Raw genomic sequence first — 14,669 nt, 5'->3', positions numbered from 1 at the left:
GAGTCTTCCTAGTTATATACCTAGATTTAAATTGGCATAAAGACAAATTGTAGGTTAGACTGAAACGACTAGTAACAATATATTAATTAAATAATAAAACAATATATTAATTTGTCCAGATATTTGTTTTGTCTCTATGTTTGTTGTGTAGGTTTGTTTAATAATCGATTCTTTAATTCTATTATTGTAACCGTTAATTAGCTCATTGCTTTGGAATTCCTTGGGACGCGCAACTGACGGAGTTTATTTAGCATCGGTTGTCGTTAATAATTCTTTGTCTTGGTGATGATAGTCTCTACGAAATGCTGAAACGTACAGGATACTTTAGACCAATAACGTCAATAAATACTACTTAGACTCGTAATGCCTTGTGGTAATTAGTTAATTCTTATGAACTGCGATAAAAATCAACAATAATAGTAGATATATTTACAAAGTCTAGCAACATTATTTATAGAAACAGTAATTGAAAGGTATAATAAATTTGTAATGCTAGTGACGTTATTTAAGAGTTAATTGAAAAATAATAACTTGAATGAATGGACGCAGATCACAAAAACTCATGATCTGGATCAATCAGTGAGTTCAAAGCAAAATAGGCATTATGATTAAATGAAATAATTATTAGAATTAGAAGATAAAACGGGAAAATAATATATAAAAAGAATATATTATCGGAATTTTGTGTTAATTATAACGGTACAATATTAATATAAACTATATCTTTTCTCTTTATATTTCTATATCTCTCTACAGTCAAGTATGGAGTCCGCTATTATTTAAGTGGTATTAATTGTGGTATATAGATGGTCTTTAGATTTACATCACTGGCCGGATTACTTCAAATGAATATCTCGAATCTTATTTCAAGATGATTATGCGCCCAAAATGGTTTACTTTTGTTGAGGAGCATCATATTCTACCATATCAGAATAATAATAACAATTCAACATAATTGAATTGTTATAGAGAGTTTCAGAGCAGGGAGTAAGGAGTATATGTCAATTTCCAACATCATTAAAGTAATTGGAGAATGTTTCGGTATCTTAATGGTACCATCTCCAGTTGTAAACTATTTAGACCCTCTACGAACTTATTCTGTGAAGAAATGCAGCTGCTTTAAAAGCACATTTTGGCTCAATCTCATTAATAAATGAATATTGTGTATATATCAGGTATTCATATTATTTTGTCTATCCACTGTTTAACAAGTATATTGAAAAGTCCCTGAATGGCACCTAGATTACCCCGTTACCCCAAACCCTCAAAAGATGCGTGTATAAATTTGATGGCTGTCGGATCATTAGTATGTGAATCATAGCATTTTACAAATGAGTTTAGCGTGCTGATAAAATATTGCTTTTTGAAGGGAAAAAATACAGTTGAAGCAAAAACTCGGCTTGATTCCGAGTTTCCGGACACTGCCCCAGGAAAATCAACCATCAAGGATTGATATGCTAAGTTTAGACGTGGTGAAATGAGCACCGAAGACCCAGTGGATGCCCAAAAGAGGTTGTTACCAACGAAAACATTTAAAGAATCCACAAAATGATTTTGAATGATCGTAAATTCAAATTGAATGAAATAGCAGACACTCTAAAAATATCAACTGAACGTGTATATCATATCGTTCACGAATAATTGCGTATGAGAAAGCTCTGCTCGAAGTCGGTGTCGCGCGAGCTCACTTTTGACCAAAACAACGACGAGTTGATGATTAGGAGCAGTGTTTGAAGATGATCAAGCATAATAAACCCTAGTTTTGCATCGATATAGGACAATGGAAGAAACATGGTTCTATTATTTCACTCCGGAGTCACTCAATCGACAGTTACCCAAGTGAACTACATACGATGAACCCGCTCCAAAGCATGGGAAAACGCAACAGTGGGCTGGCAAGGTTATGGCGTATATATTTTGGGATGCGCATCGAATAATTTTCAATGACTACCTTGAAAAAGGAAGGACCATCAACAGCGACTATTACATAGCGTTTTTGTACCGTTTGAAGGACGAAATCGAACTACAAAAATGGCATCGAAATAGGAACCGAGGAAGGAAGTCCCTTGAAAGGAATTATGTTGAATAAAAAAAATATTGCCAAATATGTTTTACTATGGTATGCCGGGGACTTTTCAATTGACGTGTTATATAACAATGTAACGTGTAAAAACAGTATGACAAGCATAGTGATTTGTAATCCACTTCTAATAGTAGAATATTGGTACAAATAGAGGCTAAAATTAGAGTAAAACAAATTACTAAATAGTAAAAAGTACGCTAAAATATTTTAAAAAGTTTAAATAATATAAAATAAGATAAATACAGACCTGTATTTTGTTTAATATATATTTATTTATATTTTTGTCTCTCTCTCTCTCTCTCTCTGTTTCTCTCTTTAGACTTGACCGCCGGTATTAAATTTAAACCCTGAATTTTATTTTGTTTTAAATAAACGCTATATGTGTAATAAACGCGATTTATGGGTAATTCCTGCATCAAAAATAACTAGGATTTAATTAAAATTCTAGTATATCTTTTAAAAATGTTTCCATGAATCAATACGAACGTTTTTATGGCTTTTTGTATTTTTGCATTATACAATCTGCATATTATTTCGACCAAATTTATTAAGATAGGTAGGGGCAGCTGATTAAAAGCGAGTTAGAAGGGTCGTGCCCTCAGAAAGAACCACATTAAATGCTTCACGTAATGCAGGATTAATAAGCAGGATCGCCCGCCTCACATTGAGTCCTGGAAACATAACAATTTTTTATCAAAGACGAATTAATGGAAAAGGTAGAAAGAGAAGGGTAGATCAGCTGACAGTATTATTAATGACGCTCTTATTTTAGAACAGCGATTACAGAAAGGAGCTACAACGCTTCCAAATAATTCATTTAAATGGTACTCATATATTTCTTTTCGGTCCATTTTCAACCATCGCAAAATACACTCTATAAAACATGAATGCAACGAATGTTATATATTTAAATCGAATAGATGAGAGAAGAATAATATATAAAGGCAAAAATATATTTCGGAATATGGTAGTTCACGAGCGAAGATTAAATAACTAATGCACGGGAACATACCTGACCGAGAACAAATGGAAACATCAGACAAAAGTACATTAATATATAGTTAATAAGGAAAGTTTAATTTCCGTGTTTCTTAATAGATGATTTTAAAGTCGTATATCTCCGATAGTATAGGAGTCGGCGTACCTACTATGACAGACAATAAAAGGTAACATTCCATAGAATATTTTGGACATAAAGGTAGATGTTGGATGGCTTGTATCATTCTGGATTTTATTGTAAGACAAAATCATCAGTAAAAAGGCGTTGTTTTCCATCAAGTTGACGTTAAACTAACCAGATCTCTAAGAACTCTGCTAGTCTAGAGAGATTGGAAAGAAAGCTTGGACACATACACCGTATAGCCTGGATATTTCTCCGTAAGATTACGAAAGTACTTTAAATATATTATATCCTAGTATTTAGATGCATGCACTTCGGTGAAAGCGCTTGAGGACATCAAGCGGTTATGTGAGAAATAACGTGTGAAAAATGTGGAATTCTTCACGATTTTGCATGTCGTCTTTGTGCAGGGGTCATGATAATCTCTGTATCGTTTCAATTTTAGTATATAGTCTATCCAAAGTAGCAGTGAACTTACGTCATACAACATGATGTATTGTCTATTGCAGTTTGTAAATTCGTTTTAATACTAGACGATATTTTCCTTCTCATTTTATTATAGTTAAAAAGAGATACAATGCTGTCTGATACGTTCGAACTTGTAATTGAATCATCCTGTAAATATCGTCCAATTGTCAAATGTCTACAAAAGTCTTCAAAACATTAGTGATAGGAGATTATAAACAGACAAAAGTTGTTTTGGCGCTTTGCTTGTTTTAATAAATTTCAAATCGATGCTTAATATTTGTGATTAGTTTAATTTAAAATGCCGAGGCCAAATACATAGATACAGATTACACAGAAACAGATTACGTCTCTCATCAATGACTTTGAATGTTAGTGAAGTATTGGGGACCTGTTCCAAATATGTGAGATGTATGTATTGATACTGTTAAATATTAAGTTGCTGGGGTTTTACTAGAAATATTTCTATTTTGTTGCAGCTGCACTGAATATTAGTATGGATCTCCCCAGAAAAGGAAAACAATATAATTTTGAATACCTTGCTGTTATTTCTATTCAAGATTTAATTTATGAAATATATAAAAATGATAAGTATTATGATGAGTAAGTTTTTTTAATATAATTGTAATTTAATACAATTATTTCAGAGATGTTAGTATCAAAAGTATTCATATAAAACTTAGGGATGCAGCACTTTGAAGTGTGTAAGTCATCATTTGAAACACTGTTAAGAAACATAGGATTTAAATAATATATAGAAAACCTACAAAGAAGTCCAATGCAACTTACAGGTATTGATTTTAAAAGAATATAATTTTTAAAAGCATATAATAAAATTAAGGGGGATTTCAATTTAGACATAGGTATTTCAAAGTAGAACATTAGGCCACCCTTGGCAAAACCTTAATAAAAATAGTGAAATATAACAAAAGTTGATGTAAAAAGTTAGAATCACATTTTATTAGGTTTTGTAAGTCATAATATTTTTTAATAATTCATTGTAGATATATTGTTTTTTGTACTAGAAATAGAAATCCAATAAAAAGATCCCAACAAGAGGTTGGGAAAGGCGGTAATTATGGAATTGCTGGCCAAATATAAGTTAAATTTTGAAGATACCATGTTAAAGAGTGAAATATTCCGAATCGTTAATTGGTAAATATAAATGAAATGTTTAGTTGTGTTTTATGTAATTTACTTTCTCAATAATAAGCCTGAAATAAAGACATACTGTAGTTCAGATATCTAAACAAAATTGCCACTAAGGATAACGTCTTCCTCTCTATCACTGTATAATGCAAATCGAATTATTATGGGATGTGGCAAAAGTAACTACAATAGATCGAGATAAATATACATGTAAGAACTATTTGGATATATGGAAAGAATTGTCTACAATAACACTTTTAGGTTTGGGTGAATTCTATCAGATACACAGAAGAAGAAATTAACAAATGGTGAAATATTTATGGAAGATTTATGTTTTATGTGCATATGTGTATAATTGTTCAGAATATATATGAGTATTTGGTCAAAATGTACGAGAAGATAATGAATATTAACTGTTCTGCAGGTATGGCAAATACATTAGGGAGAATATATTAAATTAATTAAATCTAATTTTATAAAGAAAAATATACACAGGTTGTTACAGAATAAAGTAAGTAGAAATACAGTGATATCAGAATGATTTGACAAAAAAACAAAGCAATGAAAGAAAGGGGGCTAAACATAAAATGTAAATATGTTCTCTAATGAAAATAAAATACACTACTCAGATCTACAATCATTAATTAAGCGATTAAGCCTCTAGGGGATACCGTACATGATTTATAAAAGAGTTAAATGTAAATATAATAAAATAACTCTAACCTACAGACTATTGTGGCTGTTGTAATAACGGTAGGTTAAATCCTGAGATAATATATGTATTAGATATTCCATAATGTTAAAATAAATTATATTTTACCATATTTCAGTAGTTTAGTTATATTAGAATGTTGTTATATATCAAAGCTAAACTAAACAAATACATATGCAAAAGTTAAATGCGACAACATTGCGACGATTAACGTTCTAAATTAAGATGACGGGAACTCACTGCTACTTTGGATATACATATACATCCCCAAAGCTGGTATATGTATGATTATTTAACATGCGACTCTACTATAATGTTAATGTTAGGATTAACAAGCATAAAATGATATAAAGGGAAAATAATATAATTTAGAAAATGTATTTGGTCGCATTCAAGGTATATGTAAAAACGTAATGTAAAACCACACAGATCTTTAACAACTTTACCAATTTTGAGAAAGATTGGATAGATGGCTTTGATACATAAACCTCATGGCTCGGATATTGCTGCTCCGTCGGATTACGAGAATACTTGATGTATACGTTGCGTTCTAAGCCTATCAACTTAATTTCCAGTGAATCTGGAATGCAACTGTGACATACCAATAAGACATGATTGTTTTCTCTCTCTCACTAACCATCAATGCGATTAGCACGTAAGGTAGCTCGTCGTACATTTGATTGACTTCGACTTTTGACTGACATCTTCTAGGTCGCTATTAGAATTCTATTCGATTCATTTCACTTGATTTTCACGTTATCAAATCAATACACCTCATCAAAATCAGATAAAGAATACCCACATTCGCATGAAATATAAATCGTGTTAAAATATTAACAAGTAATCATAATCAACTTCCAACATACAGATCAGGGCAATAGATCATCATTAGTAATCATTGATCGTGTAAAAGCAGAGTCGCCCATCGTACAGCATCAAGGTAATCAATCTCGTATTAAACCAGTATATTCTCGTCAGAAGTAAATCTTATCTTTATTTTAATCTAGAGGTTACCTATATTAATTGATGATGATGTCTAAGATGATAATATTTTATATTACATGATCTGACCTAACGTACTGTTGAAATACATTGAGTAACTGTTAATAATACGCCTTAAAAAGAAAGGAGAATCATTCCTCAATGAATTATGAAGTAAATAAAAAAATTATTTTGCTAATTTATATTTACAAAATGATACATAAATTATATATTTATATAAACTAACGATATATTCTTGCTCTGATCCAAATATATTAAAAGTAACAACATTCTAATAAAGTTCTTCCCACTAAATATCTGAACTGTAACTGTTGGATTAGTTCGTGATTAGGTCTTTCTGTCTGGCATATCGTTAAATGATTAAGATTTAAAACTCTAGATGTCTTTACATTGATGTGAGTACTAGTTGTGAACTTTATTCTTGTATGAACCAGCAAACCTCTGTGATAGCTGCTGAGGTCCACAAATACACTGGTACATTGTTTTGGATTCACTGATTTTTAAAGAAGATCAATTCGAATCAATGTACGAGTAAGCATATAAATAGATTTATTGTAATTTTACAATCATTAATATAAAAACAATTGTTCTTTAGTTCAATATTGTGTTTAATTTTGTTATAAATTCTCCAAGATATTAGTTAAATAGGATCTCACATAATTTCTGTCGTATCTCATTCATATCTATTAGTCTAGTTATAGATAAAGACGTAATATCTTTTTCTATATTTGACGTAAATATCCCTATAAATACATAATTTTTAATTATTCTAAATTATACAAATCTATATGAAAACTTTTAAGACGGGTGAATTTTTAATACTTTTTTATCTTTTCGGTATATCCTTCACGTTTTACATCAATCGAAAATAAGCTTAGTCTGAAATTTTCTTCGTGGCAGTTGAATAATTTATGCTTGCTCGCATACGAGAAGACAAATAAAAGTTAACTTAATAATGCCGTTGGGAATTTCTGCATTTCAGAATTGAATTTCCCATCAAAAATGAATATTTGCTGCTTAAAAATGTTTGCTCTTTTCATTTGGGCCGATATTTTTTACGGTAATAATCCATGGTAAATATCTACTAATAAAAGATACCCACTTGTTATATTAAAATCATATGAAAATATACATATTGTATTGTGCCCTCCCAGGAACTACTTTTATTTATGTTTCTTGTAGAATTTCAATTATGAGTCTGAGAATGGACTTTTGAGGTTATTCTATATGGTGTAGTTGAGCTGTTCTCATAATGATGATATATCTTCCAAGAAAAAGCTACAGATTCCGAAGAAAGAGGGTTATATGTGAACCGACAGATTCTTAGGAATTTAGTCGCTGTGGAGTGATTTTCGGGAATGAAAAATCATAAAAATAGTATAAAATATGATAAATGTTAATATATTTGTTCATTTGTATCTAATGTAAGTGTGTCAGAAATTATTTCTACATTTGATTCCTATTATGAGTCGATCTATTTAAATTTCTAGTAGTCATATTCACATGGTTCACATGGAAGCACCACACTGCTGAACTAAATGACCGATATACTCGTGATCTTTTTAAGCTACAATGGCATCCCATCGCTAAAGAGGTGCTAACTTTAATAAAAATATACCAATCTAGAATATGGACTATAGATTTTCCTATACAACGCTGTCTCAAATACCTGCCTCAAGCCGCTTGAGGTCATCTAAAGCCCGGTCTTCAGGATATCGTCTTCCGGTCATTAGCGGCTATAAGTTTATGCAGCCTTACATCTACAATTCTTCTTAAACACCGCCAAAATCAACTCTCCTTTAAATTCGCTGTAAGATCAATTGTACGTTTAACAATATAGCCACAAAACCTAGTCTCCTCACCTCTCTATCCATTTACTCAACATTTCCTCTATAATACCATGCTTACTCTTAGAGGCTGGATTTACCTCTCCTCATTTAGTTTTTGCTCAATTTCTCAAATTTCCCCTCTAGACATTCACTGGTTCTTTTATTAATACTATCTGTCTATACTCCAAGAAGAAGCAAACACCATCTTTCAGGAGAGTAAAAGTTGCTGAGCTACTCTCCCTCTACCCGGAGCACAAAGATATTGATACGGACAGCTTCAAATCCAGTCAAGGTTTGGTCTTACCTTTGTCTGTAATGGGCAAAGCTCTCTTTTCGGGTTCCCTGAAATGATACTTTTCGCTGAGCTATACGCCTTACACTAGGTCCTAACATATATTTTTCTACCCAACCGTACAGCTAATCTTTTCTGCTAGATAGGCTCTTGCTGGGTGGTTGTCTGCTGACGCGAGCGTATATCCTCTTTCACGGTGAGGCTAATTGGGAATGAACAAGCAGATGTCGCGGTGAAGTCTGTCGTTTTATATTTACTTTATATTTTTTATAGTTTTTCGTAATATTTTTCACATGGGAGAAGAATTAAGACTTGAGAGAAAATAAAATATCGCATGTCTGGTGATAATATGTCAACTAAAAAAGGGTTATCCCATCGGCTGGTTGGCAAGTGCTTTGCATGATAGAGTTTCAAGTACGGAGATTGGACGAAGCGTGGTAGAAGTTATAACCTATGGTGCTTATAACTATAAACATCAAGAAGATCCGAGAACGTGGAATTTTCGAGAATTAAGAGTCCGAAATGCACGAGTTCTATCGGCGTGAGAAGTTCCTAGCTGGGAGAGTTCTTCCCACCCCGATATTCTAAACGAATCGTGGTACAGAAAAGAGTTTCTTGGATCAGCCTAGGCGACCACCGGCCAGAACCCGAAGTAGGAGCTTAGACGATAAAACACGATGCATTGACAACGAGAATCAGATTTGATAAGAAAATGTATCAGAATTACTAAATAACTACAAGAGTTGACAAGAAACAATTGACAGCTGCAAGAAAATGTAAGAATACAAGAAACAGTTGAGAAGAAAGAATTACTGAAAAATTTAACTAAAAGACCAGAAGCAGTAAAATGTCGAAAAACAAAAGAAAATCAGAATCAGAAGAATCATAGAAGCTTTTTTCTCAATAATATAAACTTTTTTATACACCTAGTACAAGTTGTCTCTCAACGTCATAAATTAATATTTCTTCAAAAAATATGCACAATGAACATTGTAAGACACATTTATATTCACTTTTGAGCTATGCAGTAAGTATATATGGCAGAAAATAATTATTGTAATATAGAAAACAAATATTTTGTAAAACCATATCTACCCTCTAAATAGTATTAATATTTGTTATACGATATTATAAAAGCAGAAATTAAATATTAAAATATAAAAATAATTTAATATTCTAATTTTAGGTTGAGAAACTTTTTTTCCTAACTTCATTTTATTTTATAATTAGATAAAGTGGAATTACGTATACTATTGTTGAATTAAAACATATTTTATTGTGATTGTTAATGTTGAACATATGGTAACATATTTAAAACTAAAAGGCTTTGAAGTATTATTTGGTTAATGTTTTACGTCATTCAAATACATGACATTTTTACCAAGAGATGATTAATTTAATCTTGTTTGCGTAAGAGAAAACAAGGCATCCCCAGCCAAATATTTTCATTTTTAAATTAAATTTCTCGTCCCATATGAAGGCGAAAATTAAAATTTTGGCTTTTGTTTAGGAATTTGATATATGATTAAGATTTGCCTTGATGCATTGAAGCTAACAAGTAAACACAACGGAAAAAATATGATTCACGTTTTATTGTACAGGTAAATAAAACAAACTTTTGAAATATTAGAATAATAGCTTGAATAACATTTTTTACAGTATTATACGTGACTAAATTATAACTAATTGCACAGGTCTGCAACAAAAAAGCTGTTTGAGTATTTACGACTGATTTCTATGTTTTTTTTTGGTATGTTGAAAACGAAAATAATATTCGAGAACGTCAAGATTTTTTGAAATGTGTTTAAGACATAATACCATACAGCACAATGGCGCTTATATACTTCCATTGATTCCCCAAAAAGAACTTTTAAAACAGTTTTGTTTCACAGCTATGTTTTTTGCTTCCATTCCTGTAGGCCATTCCATACACTTCGAAGAAATTTGCAAAAACTTGGAATTGGTCTTTCGCAAAATAAAATATGAAGACCATGGTTAGCATGTGTGCCATATTAATATTTTACGTATGTTGCTCGGGCAATAAGCTGGGTTTATTGGACTAAAAGAAACGAGTAAATTTCTGCACCAAAATAGTTGGTCGCCAAGGGAGCTTAAAGTTGATGAAAAGAATGTCAAAGAAATATTGGTGTCTCCACATAAAGTTCTTTTACTACCGAGTACGTGGTAAAGTTGCAGTTGATAAACCAACCTGTAATATTACTTCCTAGAGATGGAGATTGCTTCAAATACATAGTTTCGAAGATTCCATGCCCCTCAGAAGAAATAGTGAAGGGTTTTGGTCAGACCAAGACCAATTAGACGGGGTTTGACTGATCCATAATTCATTAGGTCCATGACAGATCTTCAAAAAGAAAGATCAAATGCTTTTAAGGAGGTCACAGACACATTTTTATAATCAAAAAAACCCTAACTATAAATAAATCAAAAGTATTTTAAGATTTAGGTTAACTAGTGAGTTGAAAAGTACATTTTCTTCATTCTCAAGTCGAGTACCTTCCAGAAAATGTGAGAGATGCCAAGGAAAAGGAGGATCTCAATGATATCAGACTATTGTTGGGAGCTTCAGAAAGACCAGAGCTTTTTTCCACAAGCGGAAATGTACAATGAGGAGCCCTACTAGAAAAATAAATGGTCTTAGTGTATGCTAGTGGTCGCATATTAGATAAAAATATATAATAAACTGGTTTATACTTTTTTATGTTTATGTCATAACTCGTATAACATAATTACTCAGATTGTCGAGAAATGCGACTCCCTATGACAAAAAGAAAGTTATTTTTGGATCCAACATACTCAAGATTAGGTTACAAAGTCTAAAGAGCTATTTTTGCAGACCTTTCTCACAGAACAAAACTTTTTCAATAATTTTGACGCCTTCTAAAAATAATAAAGTCGTAATACCGAAAAAATTCTCAAGAAATATTTTCTCTTTGTCTTGTGTTATTAATATATATTATAATTTAATTGATATTAATAAAATATATCAATTTCTTACCTGTTGGAGGAACAAAAGCAAATAATAATTTCCAAAACACCGTTAAACAGTGCATGAAATAATCTAATTTTGAAGGTTCTTTTCGGTCATCTTCGTCACTGGAGCTAACTGTTAGGGCTTCCACGAACTGCTCCTTCCAGGAGGACGTCCCGATCAATAGAGATGCATTTGCTCGTTGGACTAACTTATCGACTGTATTCTGCAATAAAAATAATGTTAAGATATACTATAAGACAATAATAAATAGTGCTTCTAACATAGAACAACAATATTTGGATTTTAAAATAATTTTGGAGTTTCTATTGAAATTAATTTTGGATTTCTATTTAAATATTAATATTTCTCGCATAATAGAATAAAAAGACTAAATTAAAAATGATATGTTACTAAAACATGTTTTCACGGTATTTTTAATACAAGATCAGAAGTGTATTTGACACATAAGATTAATTAAAATAATAAATATAGTAAACATTAAAATATATACAATCTATCTCGGGAATCAACATTCACTAATTTTTTTTAAATTGCATTTAATTAAATATAATTTCCATCAACTTTCAATAATCAAGAAAGTATTAATAATTGTAAATTATCACGCCACTGAACATTATAACAAAGTATCGTAAGTAAGATTATTTTCAGAACGGTAAAAATTTGAGGGCATCATACATGATCTTTCTTTACTTTTACGTTATAAACATAAGTATGGAAAAATAAATTAAGTAATATATGTTTGTATAATAAAAGAGAGAATATATGAATAAAACAACTTTGATTGATATTTAACTGTAACATAATAAAACAATAACCAACAAAATTATTTAATTTATTTTTTACAATTTTGAAATATATATTAAAGGAATGTCTTTACAATCCTAAATTAACTATAGATTTTCCAAAATTTAGGTATATAATTTACTTTATACAATCAATCATATAATCAAAATATTTGATACAAGTTTTAAATAATAAAATATCATATAGTCACATGTCTTAATGCATTAATGATTAAACAACTTAATATTTATCAAAGCTTTAAAATGTTTATTCCATCTATGCAAATTATGTAGTCAGTTTTGTTTTAACTCCTGCATATTTTTATTAATTCATTTAGGTAGTCATATAATCCTTATCTTTTATATTTTATGTTTTTTTTATGTTTTTTTATGTTTTTTTTATGTTCTTTTCTTTTATCAGCTAAAATAATAATTTGTTTATCCACGTTTTTAAATAAAATTGCGCTATTCTTTGCTATTGCGTATTTATTTCACTCTTCAATATCGCCTTTGCAAGTACCTCATCTTTAGTTTGTCTTCTAAATATTCTGTGGAACATTAAATTTAACTCTTTATGCATAAATTAACGTATTTACTACCTACAATATTTGGTTAGTGCCTTTTTGAGAAATACATTTACTAATGAAGGTTGAAATTAATCAGAAGTTAATAGCACTAAAATTTACACAAAATTCTTAACAACCTTTAAAATTACCTTTATTATAATGATATATTAAACGATGAACCTGAACCATATCCAACCAATTATAACCATATACCAACCATATATAACCAATTAATAACAGTCCTTAAGCAAGAACAATTTTTTTTTCTTCATGAGATATCAAATTAAGATTTCCAAAATCTATTATAAATATTTTGTAAACAAAAAACCTGACATTTCTTGTTATTCTCGAATTTTGTTAATATATGTTATGAATGAAATTGTTACATAAGTCCAGTTTTTCTATCACAGCTCTATATACCTTCCGGTAGAGCAAACACATTCATTTGTTTTCTCTGCAAAAAAATGTTAAATATAACTTTATGTGACCATACTTCTATTAATAGGTTTTTATCCTAACTATTATATCTTATATCTTAACAAATCGGTACAACGGTGCCAGATTTTCATTTAAAGAATTAGGCGTCCATGGTTAATTTACCTATAATGCTGCGTACAGACCGGGTCAACGAAAGCCAACGAATGGGTTTGTTGGGATATTTCTAGTTCTGTTTGGACAGTTTGACGACGGTTAACGAAGGTTTGTTGTCATTCTTGCTTGCAATCCGTAGAGTGTCGGTAACATTAAAAGAAAATAATGGAATCGACAAATGCGGTGTGGACGGTGGATAAAAAATACGGAAAGCCCAACGAACGTAACAACAAATGCAATATGTACGTTTCATCGAAGGCCAACGAATGTTTGGTACCCAACGCCGAATCTCATTCGTTCTCGTTCGTTGGTTAGGTGTGTACGCAGCAGTATGTGACACTAATTATACGTCAGAATATTTATGTTGTGCTATTTTTTCATTTATACAGACAATATTCATCGAGAAAATGTAGCAATCCTTTACATGATTTTTCTGTTCTCTTCATAGCTTTGGCACAAGAAATGAAAAGTATATTTTTCATCAAGAGACCACTTGTACAGCTACGTTCTGCACGCGTTACAAAAAATTCGGTATCCAAGGGTTGTAAGTGTTTATTATAAATAAACTGAAATAGAGTACCGCAAATACGCATCTTTTAGGGTATTTGTTATGATTTTTCCATATTTACCGAGCATATAATACGCAGACATGTAACAAAACACTTTGAATCTACTTTGCAACGTCCCCTCATGCATTTTTACACATTCCGAAGCACAATTACAGCACAAGATAAGAGAGCAGAATACGCTATTAAAATAGCGCCATGCTGCTGGCGTGCTCGGACTTTAAAACTAGAACCAACCTTGATACACGAATTGAAGATCTATGTTCAGGAGATCAAATAACGTTAAGAATCGTAATCATCTGCTCGGGTCCAAAATCTGAACCGAATTAGTTATCTTGTGTTATTAAGGAACTTATTAAATAATCTAGCCCAATTAGTATTTTATCTATTGAGTGGTCCATTCATTATTTCAATAAATTAAGTTAGTATAATGAAATAATCCTTATAATTCTTCTGGAAATGATAGGTAGATTATAAATAATCAATTAATACTTCTCAA

General features: G+C 30.9%; 1 protein-coding gene and 1 non-coding gene across 3 annotated transcripts in view; both read right to left on the bottom strand.

Moving 5' to 3' along the window:
• The window catches only part of Calx (sodium/calcium exchanger 3), a 330,536-nt gene that overhangs the window by 59,495 nt on the left and 256,372 nt on the right, over positions 1 to 14,669 (bottom strand). For both annotated transcript variants that reach the window (XM_076412607.1, XM_076412606.1), the window contains exon 4: positions 11,669 to 11,867. In XM_076412607.1, coding sequence (XP_076268722.1) covers positions 11,669 to 11,867 — 199 coding nt within the window. The remainder of the gene's footprint in view (positions 1 to 11,668; positions 11,868 to 14,669) is intronic.
• LOC143201822 (U6 spliceosomal RNA) lies at positions 3,569 to 3,671 on the bottom strand. The gene has a single exon (XR_013007029.1). It is a non-coding gene; the product is annotated as a U6 spliceosomal RNA (small nuclear RNA).

The sequence above is a fragment of the Rhynchophorus ferrugineus genome, unplaced genomic scaffold (genome assembly GCF_030347505.1).
Source record: "Rhynchophorus ferrugineus isolate W39M unplaced genomic scaffold, kcgeb_rfMv2 rfM8, whole genome shotgun sequence".
In the NCBI taxonomy this organism is placed as follows: domain Eukaryota; kingdom Metazoa; phylum Arthropoda; class Insecta; order Coleoptera; family Curculionidae; genus Rhynchophorus; species Rhynchophorus ferrugineus.
The sequence above is the reverse complement of the archived record's forward strand: the minus strand, read 5'-3'. Positions and strand labels throughout refer to the sequence as shown.